The sequence below is a fragment of the Paramormyrops kingsleyae genome, chromosome 12, assembly GCF_048594095.1.
Source record: "Paramormyrops kingsleyae isolate MSU_618 chromosome 12, PKINGS_0.4, whole genome shotgun sequence".
Lineage (NCBI taxonomy): Eukaryota > Metazoa > Chordata > Actinopteri > Osteoglossiformes > Mormyridae > Paramormyrops > Paramormyrops kingsleyae.
In genome coordinates, this window is record NC_132808.1 from 24344473 (window position 1) to 24370792 (window position 26320).

Consider the following 26320-nt stretch of genomic DNA (forward strand, 5'->3'; position numbering starts at 1 on the left):
ACTTCTGTGGCCTTGAAATGCAGCTTTTCAATTAGCGCCTGAGTGATAATGGGGGCTAACAGAAGCACGCGGGGGCGAGACCGCCGCCAGGCGACTTGCGAGCCGCGCTCGGGTGGCATCCCTGCCACGCGCACACCCCCCCTTTCTGTGCCCAGGCTTCATCCGCTGGCCTCTTTGTCATCCTCTCTGTTTACTTAAATTGCCATTCATTTCCCCATTTTCTGACATCGGCTAGAAAGAAAAGAAGTGGTCTGGTAGCATGGCATTCTCCAGGGTCAGACTTTCATCACCACAAATAGCCGTCCTATGCCACCTGAACCCCCCATATTGCCTATAGATTGCCCTCTCTCCAAATCAACCAAAAACACAGCTGTTTCCAGCTCAATAAACAGCAGCCAGATAAATAAAACCTCATCCAAGTTTGGGGTCTCCTTACCGACTTATTCCATCAACCTCAGTCACATGACCCCACACATGACCCTCCCCCCATATTGCCTCACTCCTTACTGACTCAGGTTGCATTTATAGATGTAGGGCTTGTGCTCGTCATTTTGGGTGTGATAATTGCGATTGCACAGTTACCCCCAAGGACACACTCTACTTACCAACAAGGGCATGTATTATTGATGGGTGTTTGAATGGGACTTGGATAGTCCTTCTGACAAAGCAGGGCCACTCGCCGCCTCAGCGTCCATCTGTCACGACAGACGAGGGCCCAGATCCCGTCTCCCTCAAAAGACAGCCGCTCCCCATCCTCTGTGTGTCGCTACAGCTCTCAGCATAGGGGATAAACGACAGGGACAAGCTTCCGCACAGACAGGTATTAAATATGGCTTCCCGCTCATTGTGACACCGTAAGCCCGTCCATTGGACATTGTAAGCTGATGGTGGTGTGTTGTGATTCTGCCAAACGGGAAACAGAATGTCCAGCAAGTCCTGGCTTGGGTTCCTCGTCCTCTGACAAACCCCCAGGTCACCAAAACCAGTCAGTCCTCCATTCCCATAATCACCCGGTACACAATCCAAGACTTAAAGGCACTTTATACAACAACGTTCGCATTAAACTCTATATATTCTTTGAACCCATTAAAGAATGTGCTCAGTCAGGCCGCAGACGACAGGCGATCTTCCAGAAAGTGCTGATCAAAAATTTAAATGCCAAACCGCTCCTATAATGAGATGATGTCGTCGTTGATAGAAGGTCCTGGAAGTAAGCACCTTTTTAATAATTTGAGGTGGTGCCAGGTTATCGTCACACGGGCAAGTCTGACATTTTTTGGCCCACGGTTGGCTTCACCCCCCTGCCAGCCGCCATCCCCGCCCAACCCAGTCCGCAAGTTTAAGGAAACCTTACCTTTTTTTTTGACAACTCAATGTCTTCACCAAATTGTGCAGTTTTATTAATTTATTTTAATCCCTCCCCCACTGTGTTTTTACTTCAGCTAAGGTGACACATATGCAGTGCGTGAGGATAGGTCAGTTTACAGGCAGTGAAGATTTAGGACGCTGTGACGTCGTAGAGGTGATTCGGGTAACTCGGCCCACCAAGGGTGCGTGCTCCTGTAGTGACCTGTTCTGGGGAAAATTTATTAAAACTGGGGGGACAGGCTGGTGCACAGGGGTGTTAATTATTAACTTGGAATGCCCTGCTAGTCGGTGCCGATGTCTGTGGGAGTGGGTGAGTTTACCAGCCCATGGAGATTTGTGGAGCTGCTTCTGCACCAGGATGCCTCGTTACGGGCAGGATATCTCCATGCCGCCACTGCCACTTAACTTTGGGGTAGAATCGCTCCCCAGCCGTTGGAGGGCGTTCTAAAGGATTCATTTTCCAGGAAGTTGCTCCACTCAAATATGATTGATTCACTGCCATTTTATGGAAACAGCATAGCCGCTGCACTAAGCTTTGCTGGTAGGAATTAATTATAACCGATGTCGGTGCTGTTCTCATTTGTGATGTTTATCTTTTCTGTTTTTCTTTTACAGATCGTGTGACAGAAGTGAAGACCAACATTTATGTCACCAGTTTTGGGCCGGTATCAGATACGGACATGGTAGGTTCTGGCTTGAAATGGCTATTGACAAGTATAGTGGTACCTCGGTTCTCGAACTCACTAGAACTCGAATTTCTTGAAAGTCGAACAAAGCAGTTTGACCTAGAACTCGATCTGAATGTCAGAAGTCGAACCGTGAACGCTGACCTTATGTAAATTGTACGCGCCAGGAAATGAGTCATACTACAATACAGTTCTTACTTGAATGCCTTCTTCACAGACTGGACGATTAACCAAATAAAGCAGTGCTACATTACTGTAACTAACAATAAATAAACCACTAACTTATGTGTACTATTAGAGCATTTATGTCATTTATTTAAACTTTATTTTACCAGGTAAATTAACTGAAAACCAGTTCTCACTGCTTTACGTGATATTCGGTAGAAATAGCAGAATACGCATCCGAACTGCCTGGGATACAAGCGTCATGCGTGTAACTAAATTCTTCAGCCAATAAGGGCAAAGGTGTGTCATCACGGAGGCGGGTCCAGTTTGTGCAGCCAGGTGAGAGGTCGCAATGCATCTAACCATAATGCATTGCGTCAGGATCAGAATGCGTTGCTTTAAGCCAGTGCTGTAAGCAAGTCGAACGCACCAAATGACCGGACTGGGGAAACAAACTGAAACGCAGACTTAATACAGAGGACTAATGACAACAACCAGAAACAGCTGATCACATGGGGATCCCACACGAGGTTAACGAGGGGGCGTGGCACACTGAAGGAGCGGACAATCGGAGCAGGACAGGGGTAATGTTGGGATAAGATCTTTATCGTTTTGGAAGCCATTAAGAAAGAAATGTTCTTGTTTTATCCTGTTCATTTTGTGTTTAAATGCTAAAAAAAAAAAAAACATATTTAGGTGTAATTTTGGGGGGCTGGGAACCCATTATTTCTTATGGGAAAAATTCGATCAGAACTCGAACTTTTTAGGATTCGGTCCGGAACGGATTAAATTCGACAACCGAGGTACCACTGTACTTGAATATTGTATGAAGAGAAAATGTTATGTTATGAGACTTCACATCCTTCTTTCTCATGTAGTTAGTTGCTTAGGGTTGGGGCCTGTGTCCAATAGTGCAAAAGAGTTTGTGTGGCGCCCAGTAGGTTGTGGGATCACATCTAAGCCTAGTGGCGAAAGTTTGGGTTCACCCATAATACAATGATCCTTTTTTTCATGATGTAGTGACATTTTCTTGTTCCAAAATATGCCGACCATGGTAATATTAACTCACGACTGTAAAGATTGCCCAAACAAATGCAAACAAGGTTTATGAAAGCGAGTGGAACCACAATCCTGACTCTTGGACACTGTTGGCCATGTGACCTGTCAGATCTTTCCTGTGGAGTGATCCATCTCCGTGTTGGTAGCCGTCACATCGGAGACATGCTATGTCGCTTCTTGTATCTTCTACAGGTTGCTAGACTTTGCTCAGATTTTTACTGTAGCAGCTAAAAACTGATGACATTTACCAAGAATAGAGTGGAATATCAATCTTGTCGAATATCTGTCTTTCTCAGAAGACAATCCAGAGACCCAGATTTCTTCAATTTTTTTCCCTCCGCATGTGAGACAACGTTATAATTCTCTCGTCTTGTGTAATGTTAAGAATGTATTGCTTCTCTTGAAGTTGGCAGAGTTTTCTAGAAGGGTACCGCTGTTTGGCACACAAAACATAATGATACAGATTGTGGCTTTTAGATTATTTTTTACACATAAATTTGTTTGGCGCCTGTGCCACTAAGAAGTACGCAGACAGGCTCTGCCTATGATACAGCAGGCACCCACATCTTAGCTGAGTAATTCTCGCAATTCTCGTGTGAGTTTTTGTTTGCAGTGCACGTTTCAGTGCTCTCTGTATGGTCAACCGTTTCTGTGAAGATCAGGATTGTTAGGATGGAGATAAGGTCCAGAAGACAGAACGCCATGGCAGTTTGGGTTTTTTTAAAGTACTGTTACATAATGCACTTAATGTCAGTTAAAAAAAATCTGAAAACATTTCTCTCTTTTGTCTTAGAGTATGAAATGAATGTTTTAAGTACAATTATGTATAATTTGGCAAGATCAATTGATGATATAAAGGATTTTCTATACTTCTCAGCCATAATGGTGCTTTTTTACTTATTTCCCACTTGGAAATATGATCTTTTTTCTTTTTTTTACCATTATTTGTTTTTAGTGGCCTTTACACTGAACGAGTTGGAGAAAGTTCTGGAAATTGGTATTTTCAGATGGCACCGTTCGAGTGCATGTGGGCGGGAGTTTTTCCTCTTGTTGTGGGAGAACTTATTCTCCACTGTGGACTTTATTTATGGAAGCTTTTAGGGCAAAAAAAAAAGAAGTCTGCTAACCTTTTTTTTTGGGGGGGGGGGGGGGGGGTGTAGCTTTTCTCCCAGCTTTGGGGTTAATAGCTAGCTTGCAGAGTGTCTCTGCTAAGTGAGAGACGGGCAGAGGTCTTCGGGGAGTGTTTTCGCATGGTGTGCAGCCTTCAAAGTAGTTTTTGTCACATTCTTCCTGAGAGGGTGTTATGCGAAGTACATTTGTGAAACTAGTGTAGGTAGTAGTATCACTATCAGTAGCAGTGATAACAATAATGATGTGAAGCACCTTTTCCACATGCTAAGGGGGCGGATAAAATGTGTTAAATACCTAATATGAAGGACGTAATGAGTAGTAGGGCCACCATTCAGAACTGCTTCACTGATGCGCTGTCATACATGTTCAGTATTGGCCCATTTTTCAAGAAAGCTTCCAGTTTTCTGAGGGAGGAACACAGTATGTGCTCTTCCACTTCTCATAAAGGTTCAGTGGTTTAGGGCTGAGGATCAGGGAGTTGACGGTAGGTGTTTGATTACTGGTGTTCATGAAAATACTGTTGAATTTGTTTAGCAGTGCATATGCCGGCATTAACTTCCTGAAATATGGGCAGATCACGAAGGAACGATGTTTACACCACTGGGAGCTCCTGGCCCCGTGAAATATCCTCCTATTCCTAGGCCATTATATGGCCAAGCAGAGCCATCATTACACCTAATGACTCTGACAAGATGGCGGCCCATACCCAGGGGCGCTCTGGGTTGATGGCATCCTTTTCATTTCTCTAAAGCAAACCCATCTGGATTTAGAAAAAAACAAGTAGAAATATGAATCATCAGACCATATTGCTTTTTCAATTGCCTAGGGGTCCGGACCATGAGCTCCTCAGACCAGGTTATGCATCTTTGCGCATCGGCCTTGGATATAAGCAATGTCCCAGATGGTAGCGCTGCCATAAATTCCAGCTCCGTAAAGCTGGCAATGTAAGGATTTTATTGAGACTGGCTCACAAAGATGCTGATTCAGTTCTGGGGTAATTTTTAAAACCATATTTTCGTGGTGTTCAGTAGCTTTTCATTTATGTGTCCATCTGTCTCCATCAGTGAGCTTTGACCTGAGAACACTATTCCTTTCCACCTTTACGTAGATGCTTGGCATACGCCAACTGGATTTATGGAACTGTTCCTCTTGACACATCAAATAATTTTGTAGCTTTAATGACCAATGCACCTGCAGTTCCGGAACTGATACTTTGGAACTCCTGTACTTACCTCATATCGAATTATAACTCACACATCTAAGTCATCATCTTCTATAGCTCAGGCTAACTGACATCATGGAGACCAACTCACACTTTCAGACTCTTAGACTTTTATTCCATTATAAACCTAAAATTTTCTACTTCAAAAGCATTGGGGAAGTTTGCAAACCCTACAGACAATTTACAAGGTGATACAACTGTTACATACATGTAAATGCGTGTGCATGCGTGTGCAGACGTCTCCAGTTGAAAATTTCACTCTAGCCAGTTGACCGTCGGCCACCCTGTGATGTGCAACTTAATATGATTTATACTTTTGTAGCTACTCGATCATTTCTTGCGGTGAGTTACAGTCCTTTTTATATGGTTTTTCCATTATTTTGTCCATCTATATGTGTTTATCTTTGTAATATAAATACAGAGATATTGAAATAGAACAGTGTTTCTGTTAGATTGCTGTTATTGTTAAGTGTTGATGCAATTTTGCCATCACTGTGAGTTTGCCTTCAATGACTTTATTCTGTAAAAGACATTGTATGATCGAATGACCCAGTCAGATGACCCCATTAGTGTGTTAGTCAGGTGATTTGCCTGTAATGAACATAAAAGGCATGAAATACCAATCACCAGTCCTGGTAATAAGTTTATGATTATGGAGCTGTCAGTCCGCGGAAGCTTTAAAATTGATTTGTGCGTGCATAAATATGGCAGAAAATTAGCGATAACAGTTGGTGATTACCGTTGTCCCATACGGCATTTCCTCATTTGTCTTTTGGTAACACTTCATCAAAGACACGGAGATTTGTGGGGGCAATTGTATATTCTTACACATTCCGTGTTGCCACAGAATAATCAGTTTGTGTTTGTTAAAAAAAAAAAATGATAAAGATGTCATGACATGTGGAAATACCAGTGGCCTTATGCAGCTAGTTGTTGTGAGGGTGGGGGATTACTTCAAAGGATGAGTTAATCGCCCGTGTATAAATTATAGATCCCCACTGAGAGCTTTCAGCAGGTACAGTTCATGTTCTGCTTACGTGTTTTCTCAAGTACTACAGAATGGGGGTGCCTTGCTGTGGATTTGGTACCTGGTTATCCTTATCGAGACAACATGCAGGTGGATTAAAGTACAGGTGTTTTATCTGACTCAAAAAAAAAACAGCTCATTATTTCCATTAATCAATTATTCCAAAGTTAATTAATTAGTCAATGAAGGGTAATGCTACCAACTGAAAAAAATTATATGTATGTGATAAAAGACAGCTTCAGATGTTCTTACGCTTGACTTGGGTAGCTTTGGTCTTCTAAATTTTTGTGTAAATATCATCTTAAAAAATACTTTACAAGACATTCTTATGTTGCTTGAAGCTACAAAGATTGCAGAATAATTGATTCGGTCTCATTTGAATATGTTGTGTCTTTAATTTACCACAATCCTTTGCCATACATTTTTTGTTTATTATGATAAAATCCCTTTTAAGTAAGAACCAACACAATACAACGCTGAGGGATTTGCTTAAGAGCAATGCAGCAGTCATATAATGCTTTCTGATAGCCTCTCTAAAGGCACAGTATTATGAAATACTGAGGAGCAGTAATTAAAATATTTTTTTTATTGCCCGGAACATTATATGTTTAGCATTTTATGGTATGAGCCTTAATCAAATGGTCGCTGTTCAGTCTGTGTCCGGCATTTCAGTGGTCTTGGTTGTTGTGGGTATTTTCAGGAAGGAAGGTCACTTCACACGTGAAGGTAAGGTCACACTTCCTCAGGCTGCTTTTAGCGTTTAGTCCTAATGCCTGCCTTCCTGCCCAAGCAGCCTCCCTGCATCCGACAGACATTCAGTCTATTCTTGGATTCCACCTGTTTAAACCACTTCTCTGTTTCGCCAGCCTCTTAATGCTCTACCTAACACAACCTTTTGCTCTCAAATGCTCAGAAAATAGTGTGGCGGGGGGGGGGGGAATGTTCAGACCAGAGTAGTTCAGAAAATACAGATATGGTGCATGCATAATTTACTCAGTTTGTGGTTTTTTTTCCATCTTTTGTGTTCTTTTTGAGAGGAAAAGCGATACAGTTGAGCGTTATTCCACCCATAGCTGCCTCTTTGTTATTATTTTTCAAAGTAAGACTTCCTCTGAATTCTGACATCCGTGGCACAAAAATGTGACACTTTTTCTTTAGTATGACGGTCAATTTTTTTTCGACGCTGTGTAATCATGTCGGGGGTAGGGATGGCTGTTTGCGAGGGGGGGGGGGGGGGGGATGCCATGGCTTCACACCTCCAGATTAGCAAGTTTGCTTCGAACCGTTGGAACTTGCAGAGTTTTGTGTGATTCTAGGTTTTCATGGTTTTTATCCCAAAGTCTAAAATTAAGTGAAATGGTGTCTCTCTGTTGCTCATTATATTTCCCACAGATTGGCATTCAGTGTCCGCTGCTGGAATACTTACTCATTCAGCCACAAGAGTACAAAACAATAAGCAATATGAAACTGTGCAAAAGTAAATGAACGATATGTTGTCTAATGCAGTGTTTCCCAGCCCAGTTCTTGGGGAACCACGGACAGCCCACGTTTTCGCTCCCCCCCAGCTCCCAGCCAATCAGGAACACCAAATACCTGGTGCAGGTGCTCTGGCAGCTGAGAGGAAGCAAAAACATGGACTGTCCGGGGTTCCCCGAGGACTGGGTTGGGAAACACTGTTCTAAAGATGTGGTGTGACTGAGGAATGCAGAAGCAGATCTGTAAGGCACACGTGTTGTGGATTTTACTGTTAGCGAAAATGCAGGTGATGGAGTTTGCTCCAGGATCACCATGATCCTGTACAGCAGTTTTTCCAAATCCGGTCCACGGGGACCCACAGACAATCCAAGTCTTTGTGGACTGTCTGGCAGGGAGCTGGGAGGGAGCAAAAATGTGGACCGACTGTGGGTCCCTGAGGACCGGATTGTCACTGCTGTACAGGATAGGTTGTTACAGAATTACAAAACAATAAACGATACAAAACTGTGCAAAAGTGAATGATATGTTGTCTAATGCAGTGTTTCCCAACCCAGTCCTCGGGGAAGCCCGGACAGCCCACGTTTTTGCTCCCTCCCAGCTCCCAGCCAATCAGGAACACCGAATACCTGGTACAGGTGCGCTGGGAGCTGAGAGAATGCAAAAACGTGGACTGTCTGGGGTTCCCCGAGGACTGGATGTAATCAGGGCTGGACTGCACTATAGGTGACATGGCTGATTGGCAGGGCTGCCATTTCATTAGGGGGCGCAAAAGAGCGAGTGAAAAAAAATCAGAAATCTTCTGGCTGCATTTCGTGTCATGACGGTTGTTTACATTAGTTTTGATATTTCAATACCCCTCTTGTGAAACAGGTGCCAGCTAGCTAGTTAGCAGCCAGATACCATGTGCTACACAAATAGTTTTAATATAGGGCAAAATGAATTGACAAAAAAAAAAATTCTGCTGCTCTGAGTGGTGGGGGGCACTCAGAATATCACCTAGGGAACCTTAACTCCCAAGGTAGCCCTGGGTGTATTCATTTCTGCTGAAAATCCTCCTATCAGCTTTCTTATTAGTTATGCTTGCTCCCTTTCATCGTTTATGATAGGTTTGTTCAATATATTATATTTGAAAACATAAAAAATTAAATGAGTCCTTATAACATAGGAAACTAATTCTTCTCAATGCATCTAAACATGTTTTGAGAAAAACAGGCAAATCCGAGCTGCCTGGAAGGAATACAGATACCCAGAGACATCAGCCACTTTTCTATTAATGAAACCGGAAAGATGTAAATTAGGCATGACTGTTAATGTTTAATGGGCCCGATGGGTCCCAAGATGTATGGGACTTTATCCAGATGCTGAAGAATAGTATGTCATCGTAGCATGAACCCGCAGGAGACGATCCGCACTTCCAAAATGCTCATGTCCCGTCTGATCTCCGTCACGCCGTGAGGAAAATCCAGTTGGAAGCCGCACACAGTTCAGTTCAAAGTAGCTGTACACTGCAGCCAAATTCCAGCTGCCTACATCACAGTCGGGAAGAGAAATATCGCGAACGACCCCTCAAGTCTGAGCCTGTGCGTATTTACCTGTGGGATGTACCTGACACTTCCAGTGAAGATTGCTCACCAGATTGGCCTGCTGGTGTGGCCTAGTGAATGAGGATATTTTTATCTCCTTTTAGGCAACGAATATCGGCTCAGACGAAACGGTCTGAGCTCTGTGGAAACTGATTATTCACAGACGCAAGAACATTCTTCTGTATTGGGTGGATGTTTATCCAGCACAGGGTTCTGGGGAGGCGTGAGCCTATCCTGGGAAGTGCATCAGGTCAACTCCATTTCAGGTCACGCGCTCGCACACTATGGGAAATTTAAGGATCCCAGTTCACTCAGACATTTATTCATTTATGCCCGTTGGAAGAAACCTGTGTAGATAGGAGAAATCTCCAAAAAAAGAAAAAAAAAAAAAAACAGGGACAAAAATTCCACACACACAGAACCAGGAGCAGAAAACGAACCCAGAACCCTGGAGGATCACATACCACCCACAACAGGAACAGTGTTCAGTTACTGAAATTTAGTGACTAAAAGGCATTTGACAAAAAGGATTTAATGAGCAGTGTTCAAAGCTGGTGGTTTGCAGCTGAAGGCATGACTGAAGGAGCGTTTGACTTAACCCGGGGTGGCAGAGGGGCAGTGTTTTGAGACTGAGAGCTTAGAACACAACATTTTGGTGGTGTTGGGGGGGGGGGGGGGTGGAATCCAGCTTCTGAACGCAGGAGCTGTAGGAAGTCCGTAAAGCATGACAGCAAATTGAAAAAACAAAACCCCATCCACACGTCTCCCCCCCTTCGTGATGCAGTGCTACTGCTGTTGAGGTCAAACAGGGGCCTGAAGGATAGGTAGTGATTCAGATCTCCTCTGACACATGCCAGGAGATGAAAACCTGTATGAAAAAATGGCACAAAACAACATCCACGTAGATGGCTCCAGTACCTTCAGAAAAACATGCCTGCTGTGCTTTGTGCATGTTGTATGCGTGCATGGGTGTTGTGCGTGCGTGTGTGTGTGTGTGTGTGTGTGTGTGTGTCTGCTGGTAGAGATAATTCCCAGAATAAAGGAGCAGATGTGTTCAAATACTTAATTTTAACAGTTAAAAGCATATCTATAAAATCTATAAAACCTTACAAAAGAAACCCATGACACTCATTTAAGAAAAATCAGACATAAATTATGCAGGTTTCAAATTTTTTACTACTAAACTCAGCTGGTGCTAATGCCTCTGTATGTCTCGTGACTTTACAGACAAGCTTTATTCAGTTGAGATGTTTTATGTAGAATCAAACCAACTTTTGTGCACTGCACCTAACAGAATATTTTTGCAGCAATTTAAAAAAATATATTTTAGCTGTGTTCCTGGTGTCTCTTTGGTAAGTAAGTTAGACCTCCTTTACTCACAGACCTCCTTTACTCGCAGGCCATATGCGTTGACCAGAGTGCCAAAATATCGGGCAGTTTATGTACATCATGACTCAAAAGGGATTTAACTCACAGCTTTCCAGCAAGAAGGAGGTTTGTTTAATTTCAGCTTGAAGCACTGCTGCACTCACCCCCCCACCCCCGGTTTGTGCTCACAGGAGTACACGATAGACGTGTTCTTCAGGCAAAGCTGGAAGGACGAGCGGCTGAAGTTTAATGGGCCGATGAACATTCTGCGCCTGAACAACCTGATGGCTAGCAAGATCTGGACCCCAGATACCTTCTTCCACAATGGGAAGAAGTCAGTGGCCCACAACATGACCATGCCGAACAAGCTTCTGCGGATCCAGGAGGATGGGACCTTACTCTACACCATGAGGTACAGGCTACACTGAGTCCACAACAAATTGCATCAAGATTGTACTAAATAAACTCAGATATATTTCTTTCAGGGAGGGTGGTCAGAAACGAATTAGCGTTTGTCATGTTGTGTGGCCGCTCGGATATTGACAGGTGCTGGGGAAAGACAAACTATGCCTCATGCGTACCAGAGCCTCTGAATTCTTCATCTGGGATAATTACGCAAGTTCAATTGGCCACATGATCAATGACCGATTCTGGCGCAGCCGGACAAATTGCACGTTTATTTGTTTTTCTAACGAGGCTTACATGTCAATAAGGATGTAATTTATCATGTAGCCTGGCTTTGACCTGCAAGCAGTCAATTCCATGATGGGCTAATTATGGTTAAAAGTGAGGTCCTTAGAAAATGAAAGCAACATACGGGAAATAACCTGCCAAATGTAGACACTATGCAAAGTTCAGCAGCTGTGCTGTGTAAATCGTGCATTTACTCGTGAAAAGTTTCAATGAAAGTCATCTTAAATGCTGGAATCTGTGGCAGGGCTCTATATACTTAATCATTTATCATTCATTAATATCGAACTATTCTTATTTACTTAAAATATTCCTCCCTGGGGTTTATCCGGGCTGACAACTCGCTCATTTTTAAGCAAAGCATTTTCTGCCAGAAATGGCACTTTTATTACGTCCCGCTGGGGGAATATCATCAGTGTAACATTCTCCTCTGACCAGACCCCCATAATCCGGCTTGGCAGCTGTTGTTACTGCCGTAGCACCATGAGCAAGGTCCGCTGCTTCTGTTTGTGCCTCCAGGCTCACGGTGCAGGCCGAGTGTCCCATGCATCTGGAAGACTTTCCCATGGACTCACACTCCTGTCCCCTGAAGTTCGGCAGCTGTAAGTAACGGCCGGACCGCGGAACCAAAGCTCCAGGAAACCTGACTGGCCTGGCATTTAATATGGATACATATGGCTGTATATATAGATAGATGCACACACACACACACACACCGCACACACACACAGGTTTGCAATTATATCTTTGTGGGGACTCTCCAATCATTTCTACGGGGAAAACTCCAATCCAAACATGACAACCTTAACCCCAATCCAGCCCTAACCTTAACCATAAGTAACCAAACAGAATACGAGACATTGCAAGGAACATTTGGTATCCATTATGTATATATAAACATAATCCACACACACACACACACACCCACAGATGGTCCTCAGTTTATGACGATATTTCCACTTTATGGTGATACGATGGTGATGCGCTTTCAGTGGTAGTCAAACTTCATAGGAACGCAACTCCATCGCAGCTTTGCTTACTGGCATATCTCTGTTACTTACAGATGAGGACTGGCATAAATGTCCTGCGAGCATGCATAAAGGTTAAAACGTGCGGTCATTTCAGCATAAACACACAGAATAACCTTTATACTGAACGCCAAGGGCGTACTTGTGTGCCAGTTATGTCAGCCCCTGCCTACAGAGTGGGATTGTATGTGTGATTGTGTCCATGTGTGGGCCCTGTGATGGACTGGCATCCCATCCGGGTTCCACTCCACCCCTGTGCCTTGTGATCCTAGGCTAGGCTCCATGTTTGCTGTGATTCTGATCAGGATAAGCGGTCGGAAAGGATGGATGGATGGATTGATTTCCCATTGCTGGGAACAGGAAGACAGAGCCACCGCATATGTAGTTATTTTTTATATCATACTGTCATGTTTTTATTCTAAATATTTAAAAAACTTTTTAATACATTCTCTCAATTGTAAGCATGGGATGTGTGTGAGAAAAACAAACTGTCAAACTCCATTTATCTGTTCTCTTAAAATGTCTGCGAGGTTTTGGGATAAGAACCTCTTACCAGAAATAGATGCTTTCCCTGATATTGGCTTAGCACCTCTGTACAAAACATTTCTTAACATAATTGCCACATGGTTACCTTAAGAATATGAGGCTGGCGTCATTCCACCTGAATAAATCTTATTTTCATCACACTGATTTCCGCAGCTCCCCTCCTATGAAAGTGACACATGCAATTTATAATCTATACATAAAAAGCTCAATAAATGTTTATTAAAAGTATTTTTTTATTATTCCCCTCACAAAAGTTGCATAACAGGCGGTATGAGTTCATCATTAAAATATAAACTCTTCTGTAAATTATTTAGGTTTCATGGATGCACGTAAAGTTTAAAAATAATGACCCGTCATTTAAAACAGTTGGCTAAAAGCCCTGAGATTTTTTATGGCATTGTAACCATAAACAATAAAGGTACAACTCTTTTGCATATGTTCAGGAGACTAGGGAGGCTATTAAACTGTTGTGGAAATGCTTCTTTTTAATATATAAAATAATTAGGTCAGAATGGATATTTCTAATTATAAAATTTGCTTTAGGGTGTTTACAAGTTTCACATAAGCCAGAAAAAAAAAAAAATTTGAGTCGTTCCATTTCCATTTTATCCATATTTTGGTTTAGCCTCAGGTAAATATAACAGAAATGATTTTGAATTTTGTCGTGGGGGAATGTTTTCTATAATTTTTTGTTGTAAGTCCCCACCCCAGGTATAAGATGCATGTGAATTAATTGGATTATCTACAGTAAGTTCACTTGTGTTTATAATGAAATGTTGTATGCTGCATCTGTTGTTATGAATGTGAAAGAAATCTCATATGTTGCTTACATTTTGGTATGAGACGACAAGGTCTTGAATCCTAAATAAGGGCGAATAAACAACCTGGAATGACAGGAAACGTCTCTGCATGTCAGTGCGCATCAAAGCCACTGTGAAAGTCAGCCTTTTCCTCAACTTCGCTGTGGAATGATTTGTCTGCATGGGTCCCACAAGCCAGTTCACAGATCACAGCCAGTATGTCAGCAGCCAACTCCCCGTTTGTAAATCCCTCTGTCCCTACCGAGTGTTTTATTTTCTTCCCCATTTGCTCCCCTATTTCCGCAAGCCTTGCCCTCACCAGCTGAGCCTCCCAGCCTTTGCTTGCAGTCACAGTGCTGACAGGTGACCATGTAGACGCCCTCAGAATGTGCTTGGGGTGACACATTAAAGTATCCATGTCCCGACACGGTTAACAATAATCTCTGTCAAAGATCATGTGATAGTGTTTCTGTTTCAACTTAAGGTGACTTACTGTTAATACTGTTACTCACAGGCCACCTTCAGCTCTGTGTGACTCAGCTGGTTAGGGTGCTGTTCTTATAATCAGAAGGTCGTAGGTTCAAATCCCAGGGTGGGTAAAGTGTTTTCACTGTTGTGCCCCTGACCAACAATCTCGATTGCTGTTGAGACTGGCTGACGCTGCTTCTTCAATTGTGCATTGCTTTGGATAAGAGAAGCTGTTAAATATCCATAACACCGTGGCTTCTCTTCAAACATAATAGCTGTATCCCAGCCCCTTAATCTTGACTTTTCCAGAGCCCATTCGGATGGGCAGGTGCAGTCGCAATCGCGTGGAAGCCACATTAGCGACGTAAGGGTAATTCATCTTAATTAGAAGCATTATGAGGCAGCAGGTAACCAATTCCCTGTCTCTCTGATGACGGGCAGGGCAGGCCCCCAGGGCAGGGCCTGGAGGGAGAGGGCAGCCCTGTCTGTCACCGCTGGCTAACTGAGCAGCCCGTCGGTCGGAAAACAGCGACTTAATAAATGAAGCCAGTTGGGTTCCAGGGTCTAAGGAAAAGCTTTACTAATAGTTTACTAATAGTTGTCGTTAACAGTAAGAAATGTGCTTGTCATAAATATAATTCTGAATTTTGTAACTGTAAGCTATTTTAGGCACTTTAGACAGTGCTTCATATTCCAATACAGCCTCTTCTCGTGTAGCGATCATTCGCAAAAATGACGGTAATAAAAAAAGCCCGTATTAACGCGCAGAAGCGACGCACGCCGGAAAGTACGGCTTCCTCCGATTGAGACGGCAGCAAACAGTGATCTTCGCAGCACAAAGCCGGTCACAGTCACGGCTACGCTACTGTGATTTTCGATGATTAGCGACGATCATTTCACTTGTGAAATACACTGGCTGCTACTGGTAACTGTAGTGTGTTCAAAGCCCAGGCTGGGGAACCAGTACACTGTCAAAAAAAAAGAGTACCAATTTGTCCCTTTGCTTCGCGATGGGACTGTACCCTCAAGGGTCTGTCAATTATAGCCGTAGCTGTAGGTAAATGTACCTTTTAAGATACAGAAATGGACTCTAAGGAACATTTTTGGACCATTGATGGTACATTAATGTTATTTGTACCTTGGGGATGTTCCTCAGAGTCCATTTCTGTACCTTAAATTAGACTGAAAGGTACATTTACCTACAGCTAGGGTACAATTGGCAGACCCTTTAGGGTGCAGCCCTAGCAAAGGTACAAATTGGTACCTTTTTTTCTGACAGGGTAGATGATAAAGGTGAAGTGACTGATATCCCTGTAAGTATATCAATACTGTGGGTCACAAATAAGCTGCCAAGCAGGACTAAATGTTTTTTGCACTTTGTGTTCAGCCTGAATGTTGGCTCTCTGGCTACCTGGCAGAGTGCGGGGTAGCTGTTTGGGACTTGAACTCAGAACCACGAGGTTGCTCTGCTTTTATACCTCTGCTTAAGGTGCTTGAGGCTGAGGGTAAAACCCTGAAAGTATTGCAGTAGGCTGAAGATCTCCATCCAACCATTTTCTGTACACGCGTGTCCTATTCAAGCATCAAGGGGTCGAGGATCAAGGACCGAGCAGATCCTTATTGTCCCCCAGTCAGTCAGAGAGCAGTTACATCCCCACAAACATCAGACAAACAATAATAAATAGACAAAACAGAAAAAGCCCTTTGTGTTAAAAATAAAAAAGCCAGTGAAGAATAACTGCAGTATAAAAATTACACTGAGTTATTTAAATGGCCAGTGGCAGCTGAGATGAATCACTGGTAAAATTTCCTTGTCCTGCATTTAGGCAAACTATAGGATATCTGGGTCCGGACCTTGTACAGATGCATTGAGTCATTAAAGGACCACATGGTTCTAGAGCCTATCCCAGGTTATAGGGGGCCAGCCCATCGTGGGGGGGCCAGCCCATCGCGGGGGGGCCAGCCTATCGCGGGGGGGCCAGCCTATCGCGGGGGGCCCAGCCCATCGCGGGAGTCACACACACCATTTGCACACACATATGGGTAATTTGGTACCTCCAGTTCACATTAGCATGATTTTGGATTGTGGGGGGAAACTGGATTGACCTGGAGGACACCCCTCAAGGACACGGGGGAGAACATGCAAACTCCACACATATGGAGCCTCAAACCCTGGTCCTGGAAGTGTGAGGCAGTGCTAACCACTGCACCACCGCTGGAGATCTCAAGGAATGTTATATGGCAGCGACTTTAACTGAAGCATCCAGAAGTGATGATGGATGATAAATGTATTTGCTGCTGCTTTAAGCAATATTATTGCCTGGTGTATGGAATAGGGGAGCAGCGGAGGGCTCTGCTGATTAATGGGTCATAATATGTCCTCTCCAGCAGTGGCGTCGTGCCAGACATGTGCCTACTCAATGTTTTGTAACAATGTAACTTATAATGCCATGCAATGGAAGTTTATGTAATGTAAATTTTATTTCCAAAGTACATTTAAACAACCAAAGCTTTCCAAAGTGCTGTGCAAAAGTAGCACAGACAAAACATAATTAAGACAACCCCATAAACAATTACAAATTCAAACAATACAAATCAAGGACTAAAATAATAATAATTTATTCAGTCAACCAATAGCTTGCCTACACAGACTGTGATTGACACGTTGTTAAACTTGCAGTCAGAGTAATTTGGCCAATGAATGAGCTTCCTCCGTCAGATCACATCCCTTAATCCCCTCCCCCATCCCTCATCAATCCCATTGTCTACCCTATCTCTACACATCGACAATGAGCCGTGACGTCGTAACATTCACGACACATCTCAGCGGCAGTAAATAAGGTTAGCCGGACATGTTTGAATGTATAATATTTACATAATGTTTTGCGAACATTAATATCTGCATATGTGGTATATTTATGTCTTGTGTGCAGTTTTGAAGTGGTGCCTACCTACAAATTTGGTTTTCCTCTGCTCTCTTGGGTCTAGGTCAGGGTTTCCCACCCCGGTCCTCAGGGAGTAGCAGAAGGTCCACGTTTTTGCTCTTACAAATTGGTCCACACGATGGATAAACTCTTAGTTCTCCAAAGGTGTTTCTTAATACCAAAAACAGATAGATCGTACATGTGGTCTTGGCAAACGATGTATGAATGATATTTAGGGGTGGAGCAAGAATAACATCCTAGGATTTTTAACCATCCTCTGTGCTTCTGTTCTTCGTTTTGGAACAGGTCTTTGGCGATGGAATATGATGTAAATCAGGTACAAGAGAACACAAGTATGGTCGAGTATTCATATTGAGAAACACACACAGTGTGGTTTATAGCTCACAGTGCCTCCAGAAGCCAAAATGTCATGTGGTCACTTGATGTGGAGATAAATTACCAACTCACTTGCCAGAATGTTCTTGGAGGGGTTGGGCAGGAGTGCTGCTTATATCCAGCCATGTGCAGGGAGATGGGAGCAGACAGATCCAGAGAAGGGCAGATTCCACAGTGTTGCTCTGATTGTTCAGTGCCAAGTGTCAACATAGCCATGTGGAATCTAAAGAAATCAATCAGTGGATCGATCAGTCAGAAAAATCAATCAAAAGCTAAGCCTCACCACACTCTTCACTGTAGCTTTTCCAGCGGAAATCGATGAACAAACCTCAATAGCTCATGCCGGTAAATTTAAACGAGGAGAAAGGAGTAATTTGTGTCAGAAAATGTAGAGGTCATTAGCATGATTTTTGATAACATGAGAATTTGTGATATAAACTGTCTTAATTGTGAAGTACAGCAACTAGAGATTCGGCACTGCAAGCTCAGCTTCTGGTTGTGAAGCATTTAAGCTTTTTTAGTTTTTTTTAATTTAATAAGGTATAGCTTTGAGCCCAAGTTTTACAAATTGTTATGCCTTGTAAGTGAGTTGTTTTCATGAAAATCTTGTTGTATAAAACTGTATGAAATTTGGAATATTAAAAATCTCTTATTGGAGCTGAACAATAATGATTATAGTTGTGATTCTCTCATGGCGAACACCAGTGTTTTGTGACCTGATTTAATTGTGAGGCTTGTGTTTCATCTACCGAAGTGTCACGTGACTACCTGAGGCTCCTATGTTACTAACACCCCTTAGCAAAGACAGATAATGTACGTAAAGACATCCAGCCCAGTACATGGGCTTTTCTCTATTAAAGTGTTATCAAAACATGTCTGCATTGATATGGATGGTAATTTGTTTCTGTCATGAAAGCATTTTATAAATACTTGTAAATATTTCAGCAGTACCTGCAGCATGTAGTGCTCTAAGTGTGCATTTTAAGACAATGCCATATTGACACAAACACATTTACAAAAGAAAATGTCTTTCAGCTCAGGAAAGAACAACATCTTGTTACATCAGATTTCACGTATGTAACTCAAATCCATTATTTATTGTTAGACCTCTCAATTTGGAGCGGAAGGTGCAGGTATATTGCCCTCATAAATCTTCTCTCAGTGTGGGCTGAATTCTCAACTCACTGGATATTGAGAAGCGTTCATTTATATTTGAGCAATTGCGGCAGATTTGAAATTTTGCTTGTGTGGGTGTGGACGCTGTATCCTTTTTATGGCTAAATGCGCTTTTCGTTGAAATAAGGAACACAAACACATTTTAATCCGGTTTTCACCATATCAGATGAAATGCAACCCAGATTGAATAAAGATTTTATTCCCACTGGTTTTGCATTATCAAAGCATCCTGTGCATTCTTGTTTACTTTGGGTTTGTGGAGTAACAAAAATCTGAAAAAATTAAACAAAACACTAAATATGCTTAACTAACCATATTAAATTAACAAATTAGAAAAAAAGCTAAATACCATTATTACCTGATAATACTTTAATACTATCCATCCATCCAGTTTCCATACCTGCTTGTCCTATTCAGGGTCGGGGGTCCGGAGTCTATCCTGAAAACTAAGGGTGCAATGCAGGGAATAACCCAGGATAGAGCACCAACCCATGTCAGGGCACAGTCACACACCATTTACACGCATTAACTATTTAGCAGCTCCAATTCATTAGCATGTCATCGGACTGTCGGGGGAATCCAGAGAACCTGGAGGAAACCCCACGATGATATGGGGAGAACATGCAAACTCCACACACGTGGCCCACAGGTCTAGGTCAACAATTCATGCCTTGCCGTCCGACGACAAACACATATCTCCAAAATTCATTGTTTCAGGAGGGTGAATAGATGCATTTTCTCAGAAACTGCTTTACAAAATAAACGTAGAACAGCATAGACATTCAAATGTTATTTTTTACACACCTAAATACTTGTTAAATAGGTGACTTAATGAAACATCTTTTCATTGGTCAATTAGTTGCCAAACATTATCACACAAACGACAATAGGTGTACTGCATCTATAGTAAAAAGCCTCAATTGTTAATTTTCAATAAACAGTGACAATATAGTAGCACACATTATGTATTGTATAAATCTAGCTGAATGTATGTAGTTTTGTTAATAATTAAAATAATGTTCTTTTCTTTCAAGAGACAAAAGTGTTTTTATCTCTTGTTATCTCTTGTGTTTGGAAGAAGCAGTTTTCATCCTGCCTCCTGGTGTGCTCTGCTCCGCAGATGCGTACACGATGACGGAGGTGACGTACTCGTGGACGCGCAATGCCTCGGAGTCAGTTGTAGTGGCAGAGGATGGTTCCCGGCTTAACCAGTATGATCTGCTTGGGCAGACAGTTGGGAAGGAGACCATCAAATCGAGCACCGGTAAGTTCCCAAGGTTCCGTGTGATTTTCGGTATCTTTTCATTGTGTCCGACATTTTCTTCTGCTGTTGCACGACAACCCGAAGACAACTGTTTGCATTCTGCCATGTGATGAATGACGAATTTTGGGTCAGTAGACCTGGCATTTATTTTTTGCTTTCATGGTTATATAAGGCACATAGACAAAAATCCTGGCACCTTCATAGGAAAAGAAATTTGAGAGGTTTCCCCTATTTATAAATAATAGCAAACGAACAAACAATAAATAGACAGGCAGACAGACAGACAGACAGACAGACAGACAGATCGATCGATTACACTTGAAATGGTACTAGCTGGGGCCAGGATTGACTTTCCACTTTGCCGGGGTATGAGTGCAGCACTCATATGAACTCAGGTAAAGGCTTGGGAATCGAAAGGTTCCTAGAAGGGAGCTGGGACAAGAAATCCCATGGGATCCTAAAGGCTCAGAGAGACAATTTCCAGCAGGATTGGCAAGAAATGCCTTAAAACACAATCTTCTCTCACCTGTATGAGTCTCCGTGTCTCAGGGATAGCAAGATGGGGTAGGCCAAGAAAAGCAAATACTTGTGTGAATGGTAAATAAAGGATCGATTTTCATTAAATGTGTTCCATTCTAGTCTTAGGAAACCAGTGTTCATGCAGCTGTTGATAGTTTGTAGAGAGTTCCACGGGGCGCCATAACAGCATTTTTTTTTAGTTTTCTTATGGTGTGCTGTTTGGTTGTTTTGGTACCTAGTTGTGTTGCCTAGGTTTAAAAGGTTTAAATGTCCACAGGGCAAATTTCCGTGCATGTGTGACGCAGCTCCTCTGTTAGCTTTAGCTGCCCATAGCTGTCGATGTGCTTTTACGTGCATGAGTCACAGAAAACGTGAGATCGGCCAGCATTTGGGGAAGCTGCGGGGTAAACAGAAAGTGCCAGAAAGGTGTGTGTTATGAACCAGCACAAACCTGACCCGACAGCCCAGACTAAACTGGTAGCCGAAGGTTTGATATCTAAGTAAATTAATCATGAGCAATTCTCAACCAGTAAGTTTGCATGTGTAATTTATTTATTTAAAACATTCCAACTTTCTGTGATTCAAAGGCAGACCGGGGCTAATTTTTCCTATTTATATAATACTTATGTATGAGTCATAACTGCTAGATGTTTACTGAGACATCCCACTATGAAAACACTGTCGTTAGCTTTGCAGAGCTGTTCTAAAGTACAGAGTGCTGCTTTTGAGTACATTTAAAAAAACTGTAAAATGCCGCAAGGCAGCTCAATTAAGGCAAAACAAATCAATAGCGAAGACACTGCATTGTGCAGTGTGATGGAGATCATCTCCAAAGTCCTTATCGTTGAATTTGGCCCTCAGTAAAAAAATTAGCGTTCAGTCTGTGTTCCGATCTGTTAGTCACAGATCCACTGAGCGTGCGCTGACGTTGGTTACGTAAATGCACGCGGTTATCATCGAGGCAGAATCTCAATGAAAGCGTGCGCGAGTCTCAGAGTTGGGAAATACAAAAACTGCAACGATCAGGAGAATGGATACTTTGCCAGAGGGACGTAGATGTGGTTAAATCCTCATATCAACCTTTAAGATCATCACGTCGCAGTCGCAGATGGATGACTTCAACCTATCCAGTGAATCACTTCACTGCTTTGACTATCATATCGAAGGTAATACCTGAAATGACTCACACTGACTTTATTTCATAATTTATTTAATTAAAAGGCTTCCCTGATATATATTTATGGATTTCTTCTTGTGCAGCCTAGATGATGTATAATGCCTTCACAATATATTCACTGATAATTTCTCATTTTGTTGTTTCGCAAGATCAACTGAAAATCCATGTAAATGCAGTTACTTATATACTGATGTATATAAGTAACTTCCGTAAAGAATTGTCTGTTGTAAGAAATTGGAAGCGGTATGAAAGAGCTCAGATGCCGCCCAGATCAGGCCCTCCTACCCAATGGAGAAAAGTGGAGACTGAATGAGAGTGAAGAGACCAGCAGCAACACCGATGGAATTGCGGAGCTCATTGTCTAAATCGGGAATCACGGTCTAGAGATCAGCAATGTCTTCAGACAGTTCTGGACTTTTTTGAAGTGACTTCTGAGAAAGGCTAACATTAATTCACACATGGCAGCTGACAGGGCCCATGTGACAGACCGCAGGAGTTTCATGAAGAAGATGTTGGTGGTATGATGAATCTGAAGTTGGACTTCTTGACTTAAAGTGAAAGCAGTTGTCCAGGTGACACTATCCCTGTCATTGAGCGTCATGCAGTGAGGTTGTTTTTCAGTGTGAGGGACTGGGAAGCTGGGCATGATGGCTGAAAACCAAACACTGGGAATTTTTGGAGGAGCATCTGTTTCAACAACAGATATTTACGTGTGGAGAAGACTGATGTTCCAGCATTACAATGGGCCCAAAACACATGGCAATCACTACAAAGAGTTGGCTGAAAAACAAGAAGGTTAGCATCCTGTATGGGCCTGGCCAAATCCTGGACCTAAATCCCATTGAAGATCTATGGTACGGCCTGAAAAATGCTGCCCGCTGAGTCGGAGCAAATTTGCACGGAGGAGGCTGGCAAAAATTATGAAATTGGGATGTGCAAAGCCCGTGCAGGCATACTCAGAGGAGTAAGTACTGCCAGAGGCCTACCTGGCAAGAATTAGCTCTGGGGTGATTACCTTTCTAAATGAGACGTGAGCCTTTTCATTCTTTAAAGTTGAATAAGAAGTATTTTTTTGCATCCTGAATGTTGAATTTATTATTGGTGTAGTGGGAAACAAATTATTTCCATGCACTCAAATTAAGGTGTAACAGAACAGAGTGCGGAAAGATCAAATGGGGAAAATACTTTCTGAAGGTACTTATATCACAAAGTGCTCGTGATTTTATGGTTTTTCTTTCTGTTTTTGCTGGTGAAGGACCAGGATGAACAATAGTGCTGGATTAAGGGGCTTTGTTGTATCAAAGACCTTATTTGTTTCCCCCCTTCCCAGGGTGCATCGGGGCCGTGGCCACGTTAGTGTGCACTACACCTGGAGTGTAATTAAAACTGCTGTGCTACACAGTGACATTACTGCAGTGTGGAATGTGGGGCAGGAGGCTTAATTCATGCCATCATACTGGAGGAAGTCCTGAATATACAGTATGTGTGTGTGCGTGTGTGTGGGTTATGTATATACAACACAATGCCATGTGTGTTCATTTGTTATTTTGATGTTGTAGGGATTTTTTTTTGGTCCCCACAATTTTTAAAAAATCTGTGACTGCGATCAAAAAACTAAAAATGTCTTATTTGTCTTGTAAAACAAAAGTCTTGGTTATTTATGTTAGGGCCGGGTTAAGGTTAAGGTTAATATTGTCATTGTTGAGATTAGAGTTTTTCCCATAGAAATGAAAGGATGGTCCCAAAAAAGATATGAATACAAATGTGTGTGTGTGTGTGTGTGTGTGCAAGGGGGTATACCTATCCTTATGGGGACGCAATGTCCCCATAACGTGATAAATGTCCGTTTTTTTTTCGCTTATGGGGACCGGTTTCCTGGTCTATAAAGTTTCTTTCCTAGTTTATAAAACTCTATTTTACTATGACTGCTATGAAAAAACTAAAAATGCAAAAACTGTGTGTTTTGCTTGGTTACTTATGGTTATGGTTGGGGCGGGTTGGGGGTTAAGGTTGTCATAGTTAGCATTAGCATTTTCCCATAGAAGTGAATGAGTGGGCCCCATAATGATAGGTATACCCGACGTGTGCGTGTATGTGTGTGTGTGTGTGTGTGTGTGTGTGTGTGTTTCAGCAAAGGCCTGGTGCTTCACCCGTGCTGTAGCCATATTCTCAGCCTCTTACTTTGGTCAGTATCGCTGTAACACTAACTGTAAAAATGGCAGCATATTTGCAAAAGGTGGGACTGAACTTCAGGTCCTTCCTGGTAAATAAGAAATGTTTCATTTCATTTTCAGAGTGTATCCAGCAGCAGCAATGTCAAAGCTAAAAGAACCACAAAGTACCTAGCTTCCAGGGTAAAAAGGACAAGTATAGGAAATGGATGGATGGATGGATGGATGGTGCATTTGAAAGATGCATTTTTCCCTGTGTAAACTGCATTTAAAACCATCATAGCTGAAGTTAGCTGTGTGACTCATACCATTTTCATTAAGCACTGTTGAATCACATTGCTTTTTCAGAAGATTCCCGCGTCTTCTTCTGAATTTAATATAAATTCCAATTAGAACAACCCAGTATTCCCTATTGTCAGTGTTTCCTTTCCCAGCTGTCACTGTCCCTGAGTTGCTTCTTGTCCACTTTAATTGGATACTGTCTGCCTCGTACCGTATCCAAAAATGAGACATTTGAGCCAAAGACAACATGAAATGCAGCATGTCGTGTAATTTGTCCAATTTGCACTTCAGGCAGTTGGGCCGTGGGGGTCACATGATATTATTGGGCTACTGCGTGGGCCAGTGCAAATGGGGGGGGGGGGGGGGGGAGGGGGGCACGTGCAGTCAGTAATGAGGGCATCTTGCCTCGTCTTCATTAGTTATCATGTGAAATTTGTCAGACTGGCCCCCTACTCCTTTACTCTTGATTGAGAGGAAGAATATGGGACACGAGGCCACCAAGGCCAGAGGTGGGGGGGGGGGGATTGTTGCAAACTTCCAAGTTCAGAGACCTCCAGGCAATTATGAATGTGGAGCAGCGGAGGAGCGTGGAACTGCAAGGGCAGGAAGTGGATACATTCGTGACAAAATAAATGCCACTCATTACATAAGCAGTGCCACTGTGCTCAGTCACTAAATTCGGAATCGGGCTTCTTTTTACAGACACATATTTTTGCATAGATATCGTTACACAACTGTTATAAAGAGGCATAAAAAATAATGTTTGGAGAAAACTGTTTTAGGCAAGGAGTGGGCATGAATTTTACCGTGGCGCTGATTTAGGCAGCACAGAAAGGCATCCATCCATCCATCCATCCATCCATCCATCCATCTTCAAGTCATTTACTCAGTATATGCCCAGACAGAGGCCTGGAGTTTATCCCAGACAGCATGGGGCACAAGGAAGGGAGAGACCCAGGACGAGGTGCCAGTCTATCACAGGGTACATACTGGCACCAGATGGACTCTCTATAGAGACGGGTTCATCCAAGCACGGGTCTTTGGGCCTCCGAAGGAAACCAGAGGGAATATGCAAACCCCACACATGAAGAGCAGGGACTTAGTCCAAAATCTCAGCCCTGTGGGGCGACAGGGATCCCCAATGATACACCACGAGCCAAAATGGCATCAAAAATACAGGCAGACTCAGTTTGTCCTGTATATCTCACAAATTACTACAATAAGTTATTCTAACATTGCAAATGTCATATGAATATCCCAGCATTAACTTATCATCTCTTAACAATATTTTTGTCTAAATATGGCTGGTGCTAGATATACAGTATATTTACGTAAATACATATCTGTCACACACGAGGGACTGTGGTAGTGCTTTAACAATGCGTGTTTTTCAGTGTCATTTGAAGAGTGGTTGGTTGCTATTGAGTCATTTCAGGGTGTTTTATATTTGTCATTGTAAAAATACCATGTTGCATCATTGAGTATACAGGTGACGCATAAAGTTTACACACGAGCATGAACCTTCCCATACTTCTACACTGGAAGCCTGGCAGCTTTCTCTCACTGGAATCACTGCTTGCGTACGGCTGGTGCCAGTGACGGGCCGCCAGTGGCCTGTACCCCTCTGAGCTTCCCTTCCCCGATCGGAGATCCTTGGTTCCGAGCATCTAATGTGTCCTTTTCACCGAAGCACCCATTATCGTCCGAGCACCGGCCGCGTGCGTCTCTCTCGTGATCTCCGATGCGAGATGCGTGATTCTCCGCGTCGGCTAGGCATGACGGCAGCAATATCCC

General features: G+C 42.7%; 1 protein-coding gene across 2 annotated transcripts in view; it reads left to right on the forward strand.

Moving 5' to 3' along the window:
• The window catches only part of LOC111849377 (gamma-aminobutyric acid receptor subunit alpha-2-like), a 63875-nt gene that overhangs the window by 16451 nt on the left and 21104 nt on the right, over positions 1-26320 (forward strand). For both annotated transcript variants that reach the window (XM_023822189.2, XM_023822191.2), the window contains exons 4-7: positions 1984-2051; positions 11277-11497; positions 12295-12377; positions 20234-20377. In XM_023822189.2, coding sequence (XP_023677957.1) covers positions 1984-2051; positions 11277-11497; positions 12295-12377; positions 20234-20377 — 516 coding nt within the window. The remainder of the gene's footprint in view (positions 1-1983; positions 2052-11276; positions 11498-12294; positions 12378-20233; positions 20378-26320) is intronic.